This window comes from Melanostigma gelatinosum (genome assembly GCF_949748355.1).
Source record: "Melanostigma gelatinosum genome assembly, chromosome: 6".
NCBI classification, from domain to species: domain Eukaryota; kingdom Metazoa; phylum Chordata; class Actinopteri; order Perciformes; family Zoarcidae; genus Melanostigma; species Melanostigma gelatinosum.
Window position 1 is genome coordinate 19,096,642 of NC_136639.1, and position 13,941 is coordinate 19,110,582.

The 13,941-nt window shown below is 41.6% G+C and overlaps 2 protein-coding genes across 5 annotated transcripts in view; both read left to right on the forward strand.

Moving 5' to 3' along the window:
• The first annotated feature begins 1,436 nt into the window (after positions 1 to 1,436).
• On the forward strand, positions 1,437 to 8,344 carry trafd1 (TRAF-type zinc finger domain containing 1). 3 transcript variants are annotated; one of them, XM_079269727.1, is made up of 12 exons: positions 1,437 to 1,966; positions 2,290 to 2,340; positions 2,436 to 2,571; positions 3,089 to 3,142; positions 3,240 to 3,675; positions 3,860 to 4,150; positions 4,227 to 4,291; positions 5,428 to 5,688; positions 5,990 to 6,128; positions 6,650 to 6,869; positions 7,001 to 7,058; positions 7,258 to 8,344. In XM_079269727.1, the coding sequence occupies exons 2-12, from the start codon at positions 2,306 to 2,308 to the stop codon at positions 7,294 to 7,296; spliced, it is 1,734 nt and encodes a 577-aa protein (XP_079125853.1). In that variant the 5' UTR covers positions 1,437 to 1,966; positions 2,290 to 2,305; the 3' UTR covers positions 7,297 to 8,344. The 3 variants fall into 3 exon arrangements, with proteins under 3 accessions (XP_079125853.1, XP_079125855.1, XP_079125854.1); XM_079269729.1 differs by having other exon boundaries at positions 1,437 to 1,651; XM_079269728.1 differs by having other exon boundaries at positions 1,437 to 1,633.
• Positions 8,345 to 9,578: 1,234 nt separating this feature from the next.
• smtnb (smoothelin b) overlaps positions 9,579 to 13,941 on the forward strand; it is a 41,581-nt gene continuing 37,218 nt past the window's right edge. For both annotated transcript variants that reach the window (XM_079269503.1, XM_079269504.1), the window contains exon 1: positions 9,579 to 9,777. In XM_079269503.1, coding sequence (XP_079125629.1) covers positions 9,727 to 9,777 — 51 coding nt within the window. In that variant the 5' untranslated portion in view covers positions 9,579 to 9,726. The remainder of the gene's footprint in view (positions 9,778 to 13,941) is intronic.

The following is a 13,941-nucleotide window of genomic DNA, read 5'->3' on the forward strand; positions in this document are numbered from 1 at the left end:
ACCTACTGACATACATATACATATAAGCAGAGGAAGAGTGAAGATATTTTCAATTGTATATATACTTTTAAATGATAATAAAGCGGATGATTTAGTTTCATTATTTTAGCCGATTGTTGTAAATGACTATAAAAGTAATAATTTGGAAAGAGTGTATTATGTTCCATTTTGTTGCAAAACCAGCAAAATCATACTTAAATAAAATGAATGAGAAACAAAAAAGTACAACGTACTTACTCTAAGGATGCATACAGAGAACAGGGAGCTCCGGTGACTCAACTAAAATCATAAAACTGATTTACGGAAGCTGATCTGTCGTAACAACAATGGGTGTTCTCAGGAAATGTCTCAGGAAATGTGGCTCCGCCGCCTCAGCTCCGCAGCTTCTTGACGGTTGCCGAACTATGCTCGCCTGCCACAGCTGAATCTTTCCGCTGAACTGACACAGACTGCCGCTGAGTGACGCTGACTGCCACAGACTGACGCTGAGTGCCACAGACTGACGCTGAGTGACGCAGAGGTGCCAGTGCCAAGAGAAGGATCTCGGCCCTGCACCTTAAAACTTAAGACTGCTCCCAATTTAATATTTTTACTATTTATTTACATTGCCCTGTCATGTTTTACGATACTTTATTGCATTTAATTTTATGTTTTCCTTCATTTGCTTTTCTATATAATATAAGTATCTATTTCATTTGAATATAATTGTTGATTGTTAAAAAAAAATAATTTGTTCTATTAGCACGTTTTGAACGACTGCTCAGCGGACTTCTGTTACAGCATAATCTTGCTACAAACATGATACAAGTATAAAGCACAAATACCAACACCCTCTGGTCACGTGACCAGTTGACGCACATACGAGTTGTGCAGGGGAGTTGATCTTATTAGCGATACGTACATTGGCGGCCAAAGATTATCATACTGCCTTAAAGGAACGTCTACGATCTTCTTTCAGCCCTGACAGGTCCACGCTGTATATTATATAGTAAAACTGGTGACGTGTTGGCTACAAAGCACGCGCAGGGCGATCACGGACACATCGTCCTCACTTCCGGTGCAGACAGGAGGGTGAAACACAAAGATACGGATTCAAGACACGTGCTTGCTGAAAAGGTTGCTGAAATGTCAATGACGTATAAATCCGTGACACCTTTATCACGCTTGTATAATATATTGTGTTGGTAATATCGGATATGGGATATAAATTAAAAGCAGGCGTGTCACCCGAGACGCTTTCACAAGCGCACGGTCCCATTCAGCCAATCAAAATTAAGCCTAGAGAGCGGAGGGTATGTTTGTCCCTGGATTAGGGCTTACAGTTAGCTTTCACCTTATGCGTTCAAGCTTAACCTCTATAATATGGACGCCCCTTACATTCCGTGTATCACCATCGTATTGCCTTTAAACTATGTGCAATATTATAAATCGTTTTTATAGGATTTGGTTGGATTGTGCCGGTGTCAAAGGAGGTGGAATAGATGTGTAGGTAGACAGCCTGAGCGGTATTACTCAGGGCAAGTGTTCTCAGGGTAAGACAGAAGAAGGAGGAAATAACGATCTGTTTTCCAAGATTACATCGAATAGTTAGCTCTCGTCCACGGGTTTATTTTTGGTAACATTTCCTACAGAGGTGATTAATTGACAAATGGTAACATCACAACGACTGTCCTCGTTTTGTGTGGACTTGGCCGCACATTAGCTTCTTGTGTTGGTAGCTACGTGGTAAAGAGCGTATAAAGTTAACGTTAGTTAGGTTAGCTACATGTATGCTACGTGGTAGTTGCTAAACAGGTATTTAATGTTAAGCTACGTAGCTAGCTAAAGGCAACACGGCTAACCTAGTCCAACTTTTTGCGGTCGTTCGAGATGCTTGTTGACTAACAGTTCGCGTTGACGGAGAATCTACTTGTAAACCCGGGCGATCGTTGTTAGCTAACGTTAGCTACCTGCCTGGAAACACTGGGTGAGCTGTCAACCCTCTCATGAAGCTAACGGTGGTAGCTATCTGTCCTCTCTGCATTAGTCCTGATTATTCATAGCGATATGTTTATATATGAGTCCAGTAAACAGATGTTGGTGCAGGTTCATTTAAGTAGCTTGGACTCTAAATTAAACTTGTTGAACTAATGTTACTTAATCTCAAATTGTATAGCTACAAACATGCATATTAACGAGGTATATACAAAAAGATCACTAAAATAGAGCTAAGTTAAGTGTCACGTTCTCCTTTCATGTCAGTCAAGCTTGTTTAGTGTCATTAATAACTAACGGTAAACCCTTTTCCAGAGGCTGCGGTTAAGTCATGGCAGATGAAAATACACAGTTCTGTGGCAATTGGTAAGTATGAATACGGTACTTTGCGCATGCAAGTGATGAGTCAATTTGATATGGAGGTGAAAACAGGTTTTAAATCATTTTCTTTGCCGTTTTAGCAAACATGACATTCCAGAGGCTAATTTTACGACCCATGAGATCCACTGCCGAAGAAACATCGCATTGTGTGACGTATGCCAGGAGCCAGTGCCCCGGTCTGACCTCCAGGAGCACAAACAGCTGGAGCACACTCAGGTAAGATAACAGCCACACTGGACACTTTAACACAGTTCCTTTAAAAGATGAACGCTGTTTCTAAAGAGCAGGCCCAACACCGAAACGTGGACAATGTGTGTTATCTGCATAGCCAGGACCCGCTACTCAAGAAAGCACTTAACTGCTAAGTGAACAAGTGCTTTTTGATTGTTATGTCTGGGGAGTAAAAGGTTTGCCTGTGATTTGTTTTGAGCAAGTGTCCATGTGGTAATGGAGCAGGACAGGAAACTACCAAACTGCGGAGGGAACTCATTGTGCTTTATTGTGTATTGAACAAGCAATTATTATTTTTTGCTAAAAGTACATGTATTGTCAATATCAATTACTGATGCTGTTTGTAACACGCTAACTATAAACTGGCTAAAGCAGCCTCTGTCTATGGTAAATACTGTCATACTACTACCTCAAATCCTCATTCCAATGACACCGGCTTACAAGAATACAGCGTCGTGTGTTACTGGATTGCAACTTTAAAACATTTTCCATTTAATTTCAGATTACATGCAAGTGTGGTTTGAAGATTGAGAAGAATCATATTGCTGTTCACCAGGTATTTCTGAAAAGCCTTTCTGTTCCCTGTTTATAATATTCAGCCGTCTTAATTAAATCATCAAATCGTGTTTCCTCACCAACGTTGTTTCTTTCAGAGCTCTCAATGTTCTCAGCGACTGGTCCCGTGCCAATTCTGTGAACTGGAGATTGTTTTCAGTCAGTCCAAAGAACACGAGGATTATTGCGGCACGCGCACTGAGCCCTGCGTGCACTGCAAGTGCAACGTAATGTTGAGGGAACAAGCTGTGCATCCGGTCCTATGTGGAAGCCTTACACCACCCCAAGAGAGGAACAACAGTCGGACGAGTCGCAGTCCGGTAGAACCACAGCCTCCGGGGCCCTGGTTTGAGGCTCACTCCATCCGAAACCTCCTAAGAGCCCAAGAGAGAGGCCCGAAGAATAATAACATCAGTGCAGCAGAACAACAGGCCTTTCCCCGGCCGTTTGATCCCAGAGAATATTACTCTTCAAGGGGACCTCAAGGCCTAGGAGACTGGAAGAATACTGCCCCGAGAAATACCTTTAGCCAAAGTGAGTGTATTGTGAATTATTTTATATTAATATCCATTTAGAGAGGTTTTGCTCATTTAGGGGCCAAATAACATAGCATGTTGCTAACCTTGATTGTGAATATCTTTTTTCTCCCATTTCTGTATTTGTAGTTAAAGTTAAAACTGTTATCTGGGATAACTATAATTTCTTTCTTCTCCTGTAGTGCAGAGTGATTTTCAGAATAGCAGCAGCAGCAGTGCGTGGCCACAGAGTGATCTCACACTGAACGAGGACTCATCGGGCCTGGACTACATGCTGGCTCTCAGCCTGCAGAGCGACGTAGAATCTGTGGCTGGAGGCGTAGAGGGAAACCTGTGGAGTGGTATCTGGGACCACAAGATTGGGAAGACTTCGAACACCTCTTTAAACTCTCCTCTCTCTCCGCCCAACAACAACTTCCCAAACTTCTCTACGGGTACAAGCACGAGTGCAGTCCAGGAACGCGATCAAGCAGGTAAATTGCAGAAGATTGTAACACTTTGAGGTTTTCTTTTGTCAGTTTAATGATTTTAAATGATTTTTTTTTACAGATACCATGCTTCCTTGTGAGTTTTGCGAAGAACTGTTTCCTGAAGAGGACCTAATTTTGCATCAGGTGAGAGATTTGATTTCTTACACTGTTTACTCATGGCGACTGAGTTTTGTGCTCATCCCGATATTGGCTGATATGAATTTAAACAAACATATTTAATGGTCACCTGGACGTCATGTCTCCACCGGCTGTTGTGCTTCCAGCTGTCAGAAAACAAGGTTTTCACGTAGTGAGGGCAGTCCAGAAACTGTTAGCTTCAACTAACAGTTATTTTCATTATTGATAAATCTGCTGATTAGTTGTTTTTTTTAGAGTAACTGATTAATCGTTTGGTCCATAAATCAAAGTCCACGTCTTTAAATGTCTTGTTTTGTGAGTCCAAAACCAAAGATATTCAGTTTAATACAATGTTGAACAGAGAAGAGCAGGAAATCTCTTACCTTAACGATTCACTAATTATCAAAATAGTTGGTGATTATTTTTCAGTCAATCAGCTAATCTGTTAGTTGACTAATTGTTGCCAATGTATGCCGAAGGAAAGACAAAAAGACATTATCTTTCCATGAGGTAGTAAGCCTCTTTAGCCTGGTAACCAATAGATCCTGTTATCAATGATGCACTAACATCGTAATCTCAGGCTAGTCCTCCTTTTGAGAATTCATGTCCACATTCAAGTAAAACCTGCACAGCTGACTCACTCTGCTACACATCACTGGAGAAAAGGAGGGCAGAGAATTTTGTAATTCCAGGTCGGTGCATCATATCTGCATGCATGATGACACAGAAAAAGCGGTAAAATACAACCGGGACCTGATTGTCTGATACAACCAGCCGAACAGACCCTGCTCACTCTGTCGGAAACACTTCACTGTGATTGCAGCCCCGCCTTCAGTTTTTATTTGACCTTCCTGTTGGACAGACCTGCTGTGACGTACTCTGTCGAGGTGCATTATGTTCTTCTTCTGAAAGCCATCCACAGGCTGTCTCACTTCCAATTAGAATTGTGCGTTGTCAGATGACTGAGAAATATGCACAAATCGAATCGGTGTAAGAGTCTCAGATCCAGTCATGCAAACAATCGTATACCTTACTTTGTCTTTGTTTTTAGACGCTATATATATATATATATATATATATATATATATTTATAATATTTTCTCAGAGATTTCACCAGCCTACCTGTCTTCTCTTTGTGTCAGACTGGATGCAGCCCGGCCTCCGCCTTTGCATCTTACAGCAAGCAGCCCTTGTCTCCACCCAAAGAGGACAGGATGGGCAGGAACGCTTCAGGGCTGATGCACAACATCCCCGACACACTCGCTTCAAACATCCCCACCTTCCCCCGGTCGATGTCCCCGGCCTCCTACAGTCCTCCAGCCAGTCCTCTAGAGGGCGACGTGGTCATTCCATGTGAGTTCTGTGGCGTCGCTCTGGAGGAGGCTGTCGTCTTTCACCATCAGGTATGTCCGTAATCAAGTTAAACAGCCTCTAAAACAATTAAAATGTCACAAGTACTTTATTCAGTTTGCCTTGAGGAAAGGAAATTATTCTGACCTGTTGTAGGAATGCTTAAAAATGTCACGGTCCTATTTTATTTAAACATAATTCAAGTATGTCTTCAATAGAGATTTCCAGATTATGACCCAAACAACCAACCTGTAGAAATCCCTTCTTAATGTGCTCGTGAATGTTGAACATCAAACAAATAGACAGATTTGTAATTGCCTAATGGCCAATTTATTGTGTGTTCTTTATATCCAGGACAAGTGTGATATGCGACCTCAGACTGCCCACCCGCTGAATAATCTAACAAAAGCATCTGTCAAAAAACCACTGAGCCCAACCAAAGATGCCTTTGGTCAGATGACTTCAGATTTTCAAAGGAGAATTAATCCCCAAGGTATTGTATGGAATCTATTTTGAATATTACGAAAACTTGTACAAATTTATGTTTTGGGTTTCTACGAAAACATATTTACATGCTTTGATGTTAAAACAACATTATAAAGAAATTATATTTTTCTAATACTGTTCGTCTGAATATACCTGTATTCAACGGCTGTCTGAAACACTTCATCTGAGCGCCTGTCTCTTTAAGCTCGCCTCCAGAAGTTTTGATTGGCCGGTCAAGCCCTGGGTGGAGATATTCAGTACTCGGTATATTCTAAGGAGCCTGCGTGTGACAAAAGAATGGGAGCCAAACCTGAATGTCTTGTTGAATCACATGTTGTCTGATCAAGGCAGCCGACAACACAAAACTAACTAGGTTGTGTTATTTCACAGTTTGTCAGTTAGTAGGCACTCCAGATACACAAATATAGGTGCACAAGCACTTAGAAAAAAGACACGTCCCCTTCAACAGTGTTTGTGTGTGTGTGTGTGTGTGTGTGTGTGTGTGTGTGTGTCCTGTTCCACATATAGTCGACTTCTCGGAAGTGAACTTTGGATGCGACAGAGAGACCCCATCAGGACCAAACCAAATGGAATGGCAGAGAGGTTACATTGGACTACCAAGTCAAAGGAAGACCTCCAACTGCGATGCTTCTGTGAAAAACCGACCTCAGCAGCCGGGCATGGAGGCAGAGGGAGCTCATTCATCTTCCTGTGACTCCGACAAGTCTGCCTCCACGTCTCTACAGGGGTAAAAGCAATCATCAAGTTGATGGAGACTCGTTTTTTTAATTTAATTTCAACCACTATGATTTGTGCTTTTTTTGTAAATATAGTGGAGAATGTTATTAATATTCGGATTTTAATGTGTTTGTCCACCAGAGTACATCTACCAGAATATAAAGACGGCAGAGGGAACAGAAGAAATTCATTGACGAAGGTAAACCTCAAGTTTCTTAAAAAACAACACATTCTGTAGAGGTGATGTTGATTTTTGTGTGTACCGTGAAAGTGACGGTACCTTCATTACACATCATCCAGGCTAGACTCTGCCTGGATGATAAATAAAGGTTGCTTAATGGTGCATTTTCCCCTTTTTTAAGGCCACTCAACACATTTTGTATTTTTTCCATTTGCAGTTGCCCAAGAAGCAGAATGAAGAGCAGCAGGAAGAGTGAGAGCATGTGGAGAAATACAAAAACCAAATCTCCGACTCGCCGTTCATTTATCTTCTTGCACACTCTTGGAAACAAAACGTATACCTATCTGACAAGTGCCTGTGTGAGTGTTAGTTATCTTCAGTTTATATTTTAATGACTTTTACTATTGTAGTCTATGTAAGTCATTCTGCTTTATTTCAATTTGAGTTTTTTTTCTTCAAATCTGTGTATGTCTAACATCCAACCGTAAAAGATCAATCATGAACTTAATCTTATTTGCATTGAATTCGATTTTTTTTGTTTCTTTTACTGTACACGTGGTGTCATGGCTCATTGAGGAACATCAGACGTGTGACTTTGCCGCTGTGCATTTGTCGCTGTGCATTTGTCTAACCAAGAACGTGTTGTTTTCACCCTGTTTGCCAGTTCTTTCAGGGTCCTTCAGTGTTCCTGTTGCTTTCTGAATCTGTATGTAATCTGAAGCACTTTGATAGATTATTTTGTGAAAAAGGCTTTGAGGAACAGATTTGATAAATTTATGCATCTTTGACCACGAAAAAAAAAAAACCTGTATAATTGAACATTTGTCTTTTTATACTGTTGAACATCTGTCTTTAATACTCTTCAGTAATATTTAGATTTTTTTTTAATCATACCTGTAGAACTATATATGTGGTGTTAAGATGAGCTGGCTTTTGAAGCTGTGTCTCCTGTCCAATCTTCTTTGAAGTAGTATGAAACATGTTGTGTGCTGCACCTCCGCATATAGGATTTAAGATTGATACGATGTATGTTGTGTGTAACATAGGGTCTACTTCAGCAATACATATAAGATAGGCAACCCTGTGCCACAGATGGTTGAGACCTTTTAACTGAAGACGATGCCAGAGCGGTTTCCTGATTAACGTCTGATAATCAACTATCGCGGAGCAAGTAATCGGTGAAATCTCCTGCTGTGGTGTTTGGTCTGACTGGAGGCTCTCACGCCACATGGATGACTATTCCTGTTTCAGAACAACTGTCTTGATGCTCTTTGTCTTGTGTGGCTATTAAATGTTTAATGAGATCCATGGCTCCAGCTTGTATTCTGTCTGTGTTGTTTCATACCATTTTATACATCAAGCTCACCTCAGTTTACCGGCCATGATACCAAATCTCTTCATAGAAGAACGGCTGAAAGATCTTTTATAAACTTCCTATCATGGTGCTCCTGATGAGGGGTGAGAAGTGCCCCAGAGGAGGAGGAGGAGCTTTGACAACAATGCTGTTTTCAGTGTATTCAATGTAGAAATGGGCACTTTCAGTCACGCTAAGATCAAGCATATGTTTGTTGTGATATGTTAAAATGACCGAATTTCAAGACAATTAGAAGATTTGAATCTTAAAGCGCTGGTAGCGTGTGAAAAATAGCAGACTTATTTATTGTTATGAAGGGATTTTTGTGGCCAATAAGTAGGTGTTTCCTGAGAAAGGGAACTATGGGAATACAATTAACATGTGTCATTGCAGTTGCCTTTGAATTAGTACGTCTTTAGGAGTCATTTTGAATACTTTTAGGACAATAAAACAAATAACAGTATTTACTATTTCTTCACCAGAAGTTTATTCCTGGCCTCATGGATTTGAAACAGAATTTAGACCGTCATATAAGGAGATAAAATGCTATTGCGTTGTTTACCAGGTTCATAATTTCCTTAATGTTTTCTCTGACGTTTCCTGGAAAGAATCTGGTATTAATTATAGGGAAATGAGAGACCTTTTCAGACTGTGACTTAGTTGTGTTTAGTTTATAAGCAGTGGTTCATTTCCAGAGGAATTTCCTTGAAAAAAAATGCTGTATTACAAAAACAAAACGAGTGGATGCCACGAACAGTGGAAACTACGATATATATATAGAGGTAACTACGGAATGTAAATACACCGAATGCCTATTGCGGAAAAACATGTCAAACAGTGTACTTTTATTAAAATGTTAAGAGTTATAATGTCTTCATGTGTTTCCACCCGTTGGACTTTAGTGGCACTAATCACCCCCCATACCCGGTCGCTGTTTCGCGTCTCCCCACAGAGAGCGGCGCGCTTTGAATGAGCGCCGGGAGGAGCCGGCGACAGCGAGGGGGGCGGGTTTACACCTTTCAGTGGGAATCCTCCTTTGAAAAAAAAGATGCCAACGTCCCCTTGAGAGTGCGTGTGGGCCAGTTTCTGCTTTCACGACCACTTAAGAGACGAGAACAGAGGAGCGAGTTATGCTCTCCATAAACGGGACGCGCGTTTACTTTCGTTGAAGGACGTTTCTGATCGTTATCTGCGCTGAAGTTTGAGACACATTCCAGACACAGAAAGCAGCAGCGAGTCGTGCAGGTGGTAGAGACCACACGTTGACCGACCGCATCGACACTCACCATCCTGACCGTCTCGTTTCACCTGAGCACGAGCAGGAAGATCAACATGTCCGTGGAGAGTTACTCGGCGCTGGATGAGTCCTCTCTCCGAGCCTTGGTGAGTAGATGAGCGGAGATGCTCTGCAGGGAAGTTCCTGCTCATGGAAGTGGACCAGCTACCTGAGATTAAGAGATGAATAGAGCAGTCAGGGATGCAACTCAGTTCATACTTCGCATAGTTCATATGAAGTGGTATCAGGCTGGTTATTACTTTATAAGGAACATGCATTTCTTATGATGATAGTTGTCACGAGGGCAAGCCCACATGTTTAACCATAATAGTATTTGTCAATCTCCCTCCTTTTTGATTTAATTGTATTCCGTTATGATAATCCTGACAGGTGGTCTGCACCCATCAAGGGCTTTTTGTTGTGTGATAACTGATTTGGTGTCAGTATCGTATAGATACACATTTTGACCGTTGATTGGACAGAGCAAGATATTTAATGAGGTCACTTTGGGTTTAGGGTATTCTGACAGGCATTTAGAATAATAAGCAGATTAATGAGAACAGTTGTCAGTTGCAGATCTAATAAAGAGTGTCTGGCTGTAGGTCAGTTGAGTGGTGAGTTTCAGTGCGTTACTGCTTGTTTTGTGTTTTTGTGAACTAAAAGTTGATGTGAAACCATAACTTGATTCATCGATGAGTTGAATTGTCAACAATTATGATAATCACTTAACAGTTCTTTCTTTATCCACATCATTTTAAATTCAAAATCTCCAGTTTCTGGACTATGGATTAATCTAATAATTAATGACAGCTTAATCCATGAAGAAAACAGTAGTGGGAGCCAAAACTGACTCCAGTAAACCTTGATTTACGATGACACATATCAGCCGTATCTCCAGAAAGTCATGTTCATATCACTTGCAGGTGATTCACAACCATTACATCTTGATCATTAGTCTAGACAGTGTGCCAGTAAGTGTGAGCAGCAAAACAGTATTGATAATGCAAAGAGAAAGGTAAAAGACTTCCTGGTTCACAGCCGCATTCGTCATCGTGTCCTGACTATTTCCTGAGGAAAGTGAGCCATCACTCTGTCTGATATCTATCATGACACCTGCAACACAGACACATTTACAAGGCCGCATGAGTCAGCCTGTTCAGACACAGTTACATTGGGTTTGTCTGAATCACAGTTACACATACGCAACAGCTGAAACATCTGTCCTTTAGTCTGGTTTATCATTCACGACTACTCCAAATATATCATGACCAGGGAGTTTGTGACATTAAAGTGAAGGTAGATACAGCGGTGTCGTTGACTACATCTGAGATTAAATGACACTGTCTGATTTTAACTCGTTATTCTTACCAGCTCAGTGTACTTTAAGAACAGACCATCTCAGAAAACATTTAGATTTCTTATAGATCAGTAAACCCGACAAGAAAAGGCTGTTGACTTTGGAAGAAGGCGGCGGATAAACGTTGTGTTTTATCCAATCATTATTCCCCCAAAGTCTGGAAATAGTCTGGCCAAGAGCGTCCTTCTCATAAATCACTTAAAGTCCAGACTGTTATCACCAGTGACATACAGGAGTATATGAGGGAAATAATATTTTCCTTCAGCATAATGATTTACTCTCAACTAGAGTATTGGTTGCTTTGATCATACATTTATGAGTTTATTTATAGAGGAGCAAAGCAGGAAAGTTGAAATGAATATAAAGGACTCAAAGTGGTCCCCACACATTTTGGAAGTAGAAAGAATGAGGACATCTCAAGCTGGCTGGACCTCTTTAGAGTTCTAATATGTGTTTGTTGTCGTTTTATATTTAAGTGAGTAGAACTTCAGGGTTTTTTTAAGGTGTATGTGATTCAGAGGGTTTCTCTTAACCGACTTTTTATCTCAGTCATATTTTATTTCAGATGAAGTAACCAGAAATAAATCTAGCTTTGTCTGAATCTTCTTGTGTGGCCTTATGCGCTGCAGGGAGCTCGTTGTAAAAACACAGGCATTGTCTCAGAAAGCATGCAGCAGCAGAAAAGAAACGCCGTACACACGCAGACGTTGGAATTCATCGGGTTCGTCTTCAGGTGACGCTGACAGTCGACCCACAACTGAGCTGGATCTCTCCTCGGCTCTGGATTCATGGAGCTGAGCGTCTCTCCTCCCCTCACACGTGACTGACACTCCAGCTACGAGGTCACCGAGATCCCACATTTTCACTGATGGTGGTTGCGGTGACTCGAGTGTCAGAGTTTTCCACAGCGAACTCAAAGGAAGCAAACTCTGATTAAACTTGCTACTCAGAGGAGAAGTTCATTTAAATTCAGCTCCATGCAGACATACCGTAAATGGAGCCTTTTGTGTTTTTTTTCATTCAATCTAAAAGCCCATTCTGTGGTGTTTTTACATTCATTCATTGTTGAGGACTTTTTCACGATGCCAGTAAAAGATGACGGACACTCGGAGATGCCCGGGCTTGATTAAAGTCCTCGTGAAGCCGGGTGGAGGAGCTTCTGTGAAACAACAGTTGGATAACACAAACTGCAGGCCTGTGTTGAACTTAATGAGCTAAACAGTCAGAAGGTCATACGGCGGTCTCTCTAACTCCAGTAATCCCTTCTCGACACTTCTATTCAAACCCCGGCTGCCTTTTTATATCGCTCATTTAATCCCCTCCATGGCAACAAGGAAAAGCATTTTTATTTTCTCTCGGCCCGCCACAATTATTTAAACATCGACAAATAATCAGTCGATGTCCCAGTTTCTTTCGGAGAGGATGTTTGCTGCGGGTCGTCTGTCTGAATGGTACTGAATGGACAAAAGGTTGAGGCCGGTCGGAAGAAAAAGCTCTTTCCAACCCGACCACTGCCACTTAAAAATAGATGTGATCGGCTGATTACCAGCTCGGAAGGCGATGATTATCAGGTGTTACAGCCCTGAATGTGTGTTGCAATAGTTTCCTGTGTGCATGTGACAGACCTGCAGGTGTCTGGTGTTTGTGGCACCTGTGCACCTGCCCACTTAGCAAAGAGTAATGTTTGACTTTAAGCGTGAGCCACACACCATGATGTCACCTCTAATTATCTCAGAAATGCTTCTAACTGCGCCGTGTCACTGGAAGAATGCAGGAAAAGCACTTGGATGTCAATGCATGAAATGTCTTTTACAGTTTGTGATCCTTCTAATGCACAAGTCGGCTGGGCTGATTTCATGCTGGATGTCTCGCATATGATTTGTAACTCTTGCCAGCCCTGTGAGCGTCCTTTTCCCTGGTGAGCGAGAGGCTTTCACACATGTTTAAAAAAAGGGCAGCTTCTCCCTGTGGTCCGGCCCCTGTGATACATTGGACCCCTGGGCCTTCGTTTTATGGCTCTCTGGACCTTTTGTGCGTTGACGAGGGCTCAGCGGTTACAGTTGGAGAGGAAGAATGGGTTTGTTTTGTGGACCCTCAGGATCTCTTCGCCCCCCCCGGGGACATGGTCCAAAATGTCAGACACATCATCAGGGAGAAATAAATTGGAAAAAGGATGGTGCATTATAGAACTGTTGTCTGGGACACATTCCAATATATATTAGCTTTTTAAAGTTGTCACTTACACTTGAGGCAAATGTTATCAGGGGCCGTATTTGTTTAAAAATGTCTTCTGTCTTCATTTTTTTAACTGGCAACTATTATGATAATCACTTTTTTTCTTTTTTCTTTTTAAGGCAAAAATGCCAAATCTTTGCTGACTTGTCAAATGGTAAGATTTGGGTGTCGGACGATATGTCAGACAAAACAAAACATTTGAATCCATTATCTTGGCTGTACGTAACATTTCAAGAGACCGACTTAAATAGTAGAAGCAGGATTGGACAAGACTGAACCTGAGTCTCTGTAACTACCGGTATCTTGAAATAAAGTTGTTTCTGTCTTCAAAGAGGCTGCAGAGATACAAGCTGTTGCATGCAACATATCTTCCTTTGATAACAGCTCTCCCGGCTCTTTGCTCCTCACGAAAAGAAAAGAGTCCGAAGACTTTTATGCTCCTGACCATTTAAAACTACAAGCACAGCCATCACGGTGCACACCTGTTTGTTTTTTCTTCTTCTGTTGAGCCGGTTTGAAAGGTGTCGGCGAGGAGGCAAAGAAGATTGAGCTGTGAACAGTTCCCCATGCAGGCAAACGTTTCCTTCTAAACTGACACAGTCCAAGTTATCTACACTGCTGCATTGTTGTCTATCACAACAACAAGTGCAGTAGAGTTCCAGTCTGCAGACGTCAGCCT